General features: G+C 28.9%; 1 protein-coding gene across 1 annotated transcript; it reads right to left on the reverse strand.

The window, feature by feature from the left end:
• Positions 1–3,597: 3,597 nt before the first annotated feature.
• LOC123202876 (amino acid permease 3-like) lies at positions 3,598–7,113 on the reverse strand. The gene is made up of 6 exons (XM_044619028.1): positions 7,014–7,113; positions 6,674–6,916; positions 6,467–6,560; positions 6,155–6,375; positions 5,901–6,040; positions 3,598–4,251 (listed from the first exon to the last, which is right to left on the reverse strand). The coding sequence occupies exons 1-6, from the start codon at positions 7,111–7,113 to the stop codon at positions 3,598–3,600; spliced, it is 1,452 nt and encodes a 483-aa protein (XP_044474963.1).
• Positions 7,114–7,562: the final 449 nt, after the last annotated feature.

Below are 7,562 nucleotides of genomic sequence, written 5' to 3' on the forward strand. Positions count from 1 at the left end.
TGTCCCACCGAAATTTTATGCTAATCTTAGAACATACTCATAACAAATAAAAAATTGAAACACCCACTTTTAAATTAATTTATATTATAATTTTCTATTAGAGTTAAAAGTAAAATCATTATTTTACCCCTAAACCCTAAAAATTTAAATCATTTCCTCCCTTAATTTAGAAAATTAACAATTATTTCTCATTATTAAACTTTAAAAAACTACATTCCCCCCGAGTAATTTCTTCCATCTTCGGCAACCGGTTGTCGTTCTCACTGTTGGCCAATCTTCTCACCATCTTCTTCTCCCCCGATTGATGTTTCCACTTGATTGATTTCATTGGACAAATATGATTTGTCTTTGTTTTGTTGAAGAGACGAAGATGACGAATTGTCTTCATCAGACAAAGATAGTTTGTTTTCGTTTGATAAAATTGGTTTGATGAATGTTGACTGTTGGAGAAGAAGATAGTGGGAACTTGGGTGGACGGTAGGAACAACATGCGGTCACTGGAGATGGAAGAAAAAACCCTATAGGGTAAATCCTATTTTTCAAATTCAATTTAAAGGAAAAATTATAAGTTTTTTAAATTAAAAATGGGAAATGATAGAAATGTTTAAGATTTTAAGATTTAATAGTAAAATGATGATTTTACACTCCACTCTAACAAAGAATTCTAACAAAAGTTAGTATAGAAATGAATATTTAAGTTTTTTAACTAGTGTAGACATGTTTTTGAGAGTTGAGTAAAACGTGGGTGCAAAATAGTCCTTTGCCCTTTACTATAAATAAAATTCAATTCTCTAAAGTAGAACCATAACTAGCTCCTTTGAATCGTGTAAAATAAAAGCAGAAGAGTTTTAAAGTTAAAGGACATATTAAAAAAAAAACCGATGATGCAAAATTCTAAAAACTAAACTTGACGACAAGATTGCAAAAGATGACCAAAATATTTAGCAATGGGAATTGCAAAAGATTTAGAAAAAATATTTTTTTTTTATTTGCCTATGAGCACTATATATAGGCCTCCATCCTCATTTGTAATCCATCCATGAATCAAAGAATTTTCTTATAATTGAGAGTAACTTTGAAAAATAATCAAGCTCCCTTACTTCATTTTACTTCATTTGAGTTAATCAATTTTTTTTTTTTTTTATAAACTCTCTTGTTTAAAGTTTTTTCCCTAATAGGACAACATTCTTTAAAGGAATGTATTAAATTATTAATTAATTAATAAAATTATATGTATTTATTTTAGATACATAAATATATACACTTATATGTGTTATCATATGATTAGATAATTTTTAATTAAAAATTATATAATATCTAATCATATAATAACATATATAAATATATACATATTTCTCAATTAATGTCTCCTTCCAATCACAAGGATTTGATAGTCTGTATATGGTACACTATTAATAAATTAAAGCTGATCAACACAATAATGGAATAAAAATTAACCAATTATTTTGGTAATTAACCAAGTAACTATTCTTCTTGTATGCTTCTTTGACAAAGATTGTAGACGGGCAGCAAAAGTGGAAAAGTAAAGAAACAGATTGGAGTACTCGCCTTCTTCACTACCATCCTTGTCACTGGAAATATGTCCTCTTTCTTTGTTATGAACCTTGGTGCTACCACGGCTGCTGCCAAATCCTCACCTAGGCAGCCGCTTTCTCCCATATTATCTCTTAACTAGAGATATTGAAATTTTTTGACAAGCTCAAGAGAAAACTTGACTTCACTAGAATAATAATAGACAGGAATTTAGAGGGCGATCGAGCTATATATAATTGGAGTTTGATGTGGGTACTCGAATAAACACAAGTCAAGTCTGTGGCAAGAGGCTAGGAGGCGTTACCCCGGATCATGAATTGAAATATGAAGGAAGCTTATAATCAATACCCATATGGACCATATCATGAAATTGCCCTACTTTAAAAGGATAAAGCTAAAAAGATAAAACCTATGGTACTTCTTTTTCGTGATCTCTATAATGCGTTTTAGTTATATATATATATATATATATATATATATATATATATATATATATATATATATATAAATTAAAAATAAATAAATAATAAAATTTGGCAAGCCGACCTAGAAAGCAAGTGGTCAAGCGGCAAAAGGTCCATGAAGCCATGGCCTAAGATGTTGTGTGTTGTACCCTGAACCTTGGTTTTTTGATGGGTTGGCATGGTCCGAAAGATCTGCTTTGTAGTAAGCCTTGATCTAGCATGGTCCGTGGCATGATCGAGTATGTCGGATAGGTCTAGCTCGATAAATCATGGACAAATCTAGCTAAACTTGTTATTCAATCTTAGGCGTTAACTGATGATCTTTTTTAGACTATCCATCAATTTTGGGACGAGATTTTGATCAATCACTTTAATTAATTAACTACCTTCGTCATCTCTACATAATTCCCATTATTATCATCGTGGAGGTGGACACTCATGGTTTTTATCTTAATTAACTAACATGAACCTTTTAATAATTTAGTTCTGACCCATTTTAAAAGTTCTTGAGTTATAATTCTTCCATTTGATTGATTTTGAACAGTAGTTATGATAGGAGAGACTTGTGATTCTTCAAATTGAAAAAACCTTAAGATTGTGTTTGATTCAGATAATTTTTTATTATAAAAATAAAATATTATCATAAAAATAAATTACTTAAAAGATTATTAAGTATAAATTATACTATATTTGATAAAATTTGATATATATAAATAATTATTGTAAATAGTTAACAGTAACAAAAAAAATAGCTTATAAAATAATATTAAGATATTGTGTTACTTAAATACTTTTGAAATAATGTGTTTTATTTGATTAAATTAACATATCTTATATTAAATATTTGTTTTTTATATTTTCTAAAATATATTCCATTTTAATAATATATGAAGATTTTTTTCTATATTGTCAAATAGTAGCATTATATGCATAACCTTTATATACAAACAAAAATATATCACTATATGATTGAATAATTTTAAATTAAAGATAAAACAATACTATCATATGATGACATGTCATTGTTTGTGTATATAATTTTATTGACTTTGAAACTATAAAATTAATTAATTAATTTTTTTTTCAAATTGTTTTGTTATTGCCAATATATTTTTTTCCAAAAAAATTATTCATGTTGCTTATTATTTTAATTGAAAACTATAATATTTTTGTCTTAAAAAATTAATAAGTATAAAATTATAATAAAATTAAAATTACGTTGATAATATTTTAAAATATAATAGAGATGTGATAATTACATTGTTCTCTATATTATATTACCTTTTACATTACCTTTATAATATAAGATAATGAAAATATTATATTATTTTACAAACTAAACAAATTAATACTAGTAATAAAATATAAATTACTAGAATAATAAAAAATTACTCAACCAAACAACCCTTAATTTGTTTCATTTATTGAACACTAACTTTTTTTTTAAATTACAGTATGCTAAACATTTAACTGTTTTCTTAACAACTGATAATTTCTTCAACATATAATTAAGACTAATTCTTTTAGGAGTCACAAGCTTAATTATATATTGTCTTTGAAAAAGCGTGATGAATGGCGATCAGGTAGCAAACTTGAAAGGCTTAAAAGTCTGGAGGTCAAGAACAAATCCTGCAATAGAGCCCATGCCAGCAGCAATGCTAATAATGAAGCAGGCAAAACTTAGGATTTGGAGGCAAATCCAATTTGTACTCCATTTCTGTATTTTCTTTTCCCTTATGTACATCTCAACAGGAAAGTAGACTGTGAATGGCCAAAACCCTAAGGCCCCAAGGAGACCAACACCATTGTTGAAGAACGGAAGGAGCATTGAAATCACACTGGTTATAGTCACGAAAATTGTCCTCCAAACCAAGCGAGACAAATTTAGTTTGTATCTCCTAAATCCAGGTATTAGGATTTGAATCTCTTTGGTGATAAGCATATTAGACGGGAATCTATTAGAAGCTTCTTTTTCAATGAATGTGAAGAGGGGTTGGCAGTAAATTTGGTATGCTCCAATGAGGTGAATAACTATGGCTACTTTGGCGATCTCTAGAAGCCAAAATGGTTGATCAAATCCTAAACCAGTGAGGAGATTTTCAGGCAATAAGTCTCCAAAAGCAGCGTAACCAAAGCAGCCACAGAGCATGTAGATTAATGTTGTTAATCCAACACTTATTACTGATGCCTTCTTCATTGTCTTGGCTTCTAAGCTTGGAGACTTGATCGTGTCCTGAAATCACACAAGTTGTTAATTTAGTTCACTTTATAGGTTATAGCAAAAAAATTTCCAAGAGATGCTATTAACATTCCCTAATTCCCTTAAGAGAATATTAAATAACTTCTCTTCCTTACAATATTTAATCTGTAATACAAAAAAAAAAAAAAGAATGCTTAAATCTTTATTTCATGAAATAGTTAATTATCTGTTGATGATAATAAAACTATGTATATAATTAATAAACAAAAACTTAAGTACAAACAATGACATATTATTATGTGATGGATGAATTTTGAATTAGAGGTAAAATAACATCCGATCAAATAGTTATATATTATTATTTGTATTCAACTTTATGTACGTAATGCTATTCATAAGCTAGATTAAAAAACTGATGAAATGCTTTTAAAGCAAAAGATAAATCAAAATTTGGTTTTGAGATAATGAGAAGTTAATGGTATAATTATTATTAATCTCAACAATAAAATTAGGATTAATGTTATGTGCGCAAGCAATGTGTATAAATAATTACATGTCACCATATAATTAGATAGTTTTAAATTAGAAATAAAACAACATCAAATCATATAGTGACTGTCATTATTTGTATTGTAAAATTATATGTACATACTTTTAAGTACATAATTGAACATATAGATGATATGTGATTATATAATTATCTGTTACTTTATTTTTAATTCAAAATTACTCAATCACATAATGACGCATAATCTATGTACCTAATTATATATTCAAGAGTGTGCAAAAAACATCACTCTAATCTCAATAAAGTACTTGAAGCCATGCACCAATAATTGAAAGAATTTTATAGATGTTATTTAGGGGTGTACATGATTTGATTTGGTGTAGTTTAAAAGATTTTTTCAAACTAAATTGAAAAAACGGTTTGAAATTTGTTCAAATCAAACTAAACCATTTTAGGTTTTAAATCAAACCAAATTGAAAAAAATATAGTTTGGTCTAGTTTGGATTACGATTTAAATATATTAAAATCATTTACTTCTAAATATACAATATTTAATAAAATTAATAAAATTATAGTTTTCTAGAATATAATATAAATATATAAAATAAATATGAAATATATATACAATATACATATAAAAAAAATGACAAAATTAAAAAAAATTATACATCTAATTGCTTATTGAAAAATTATATTAAATATAGTTATATATATTAAATCATATTTTTTAAGCAATTTGGTTCAATTTTACTATTTGCATCGAATTATACATACCTCTAACATCATTAGTTTTAAGCAACATGAGTCATGAAAGAATCCCGTATATATATTAAATTATTTTGAGTACATGTAGAATTAAATTTTATATGAGATTCATTAAAGGCTAAAACTTCAAATATGATAAATATGTGGAGGGGTATGAATATTATCTTTTTCTTATAGTGCGATATTCCAATTCTTTCTTTCTTTCTTTTTAAATTGTTTTTGGTAATATTAAAAATAATAAAACTATGGGTAATCAATTTTGGATACTCAAATAATGTATGATTATATGATTTGGTGATTTTGAATTAAAAATAACGTAACACCTAATCATATAATTACACATTATATTGAATACTCAAAACTCGTTTTATATCATTGTTCTAATAAAAAAGAAGCAATAAGATATTACATGTACTTCAATTAAGATGATGTAGTAAGAATAAGCATATGCGATAACTCCAATTGCATGGAAGACCCTCCATATCTTTTGGGTCTCAGTAACAGTGCCAATGCTTATACCAGTTGGACTTCCCATGAATTTCCCAGTTACTGGTAATTAAAGAGAGAAAAAAACCCTAGTCAGCTGTGCATGGACTAGAAATGAACTCCAACTTAGTTGAAATTTGTAACAATATATTAACATATAAAGCTATATGTAATTACCTGCAACTTTAGCAACACTGAGACCAAGACCAATCATTGAGTAAGTAAGGGATGTGACCGCGGTTACCATTACTGTGACCCACCTTAACTTTCCAAATTCATAAATTTGAGCGAAAAAAATTTGTATTACACCAAAAATAACCACACATAGGTTGCGATTCATGTGGTATTCACCGCCGTTGTCACCACCACTGTGAAACCACTTTGACCATTGGATAGCACTGATTGACAAAAAATTAGTAGACTCATCAGTCATTACCAAATAAGTACAAGAATTAAAATATACAGAGAAAAGGAAAATATAGAATCCACTTTAAGCTTGCAGATGATTCTGTAGTGTAGCCACTGGCAACTCCAAAAAGGCTTGTGTAATAAACAACTCTACTTATCTCGAACCGAATCCCATCTGAGAAAAGTACGTAAGAAGTTAAAAATAAGGTATCAAATGTCATGACTTTGCTTAATATTAACAAAAAGTATGTCAATTTGTTAATATATTTACTGAAGTGAAAAATTTACCAAGCTCCGATTGGAAAATGTCCATGTAAGTGTAGTTTCTTTCCCAGGTGGCAGGTTTCCCAGAATGGCGACAAACCGCATAAGCGAAAAGAGTAAAAGTGTAGCAAGTGACAAGAGAGAAAAAGAGCATGACAATTGGTCCAAAGATCCATCCAAGCTGAGCTGTGGCCCAACCCAATGACAAAACTCCAGATCCTATAAGAGCCGTTATTATGTGAGCACTCGCAGCCCACACAGCAGTTCCTAGTTAGGAAACATAATATTATTAACAGAAAAAAAAAAAAGTATATATATACACTTTTAATGGCGTTAAGAAACTAGGCTTAAGAAACAAAGCTACCAGTTGGCTTGAGAGGACCATCATCATAGGAGGAATTGGAGCGGCCTTGACGATCCAAGTCAATGGACACTTGGTTCTGATTAGCAGTTTTGTCACCCATCTTTAGAAGTAAAACGGAAACACAGAAAATAAATAAATAAAAAATAAGAAAGCCTTTTTGAGAAACGACCCTAGTGCTAAATTATATAATCTCAAAGTCTGTTCAGTACCATAAATGAAATCAAAGACAAGCTTTAAGAGAAGTACCTTATATATGTCCACCCTTTCTTGTTTGTGTATAATGCTTCACTGCAGCTTTGGAAGCTCGATCGGCTTTTAAGGAATTAGAAGTGACTATGAGTTCATTTATATAGCAAGCTTAAGAGTCGACATCCTGCATGCTGAAGGGAAGCATCAAGTCAACTTCATTGAAATCCGTTGAAAGAAAGACTTGGGACGGTGGTGTTTTGGAATCGTACTTTCCACCAGTGGAAGGAAATTACGTAAAGCCTTATGTAATGGTGCATTGATCATCAAATCTGCGTAATTAATTAGATTATACATTCTAGC

This window comes from Mangifera indica, chromosome 19 (genome assembly GCF_011075055.1).
Source record: "Mangifera indica cultivar Alphonso chromosome 19, CATAS_Mindica_2.1, whole genome shotgun sequence".
In the NCBI taxonomy this organism is placed as follows: domain Eukaryota; kingdom Viridiplantae; phylum Streptophyta; class Magnoliopsida; order Sapindales; family Anacardiaceae; genus Mangifera; species Mangifera indica.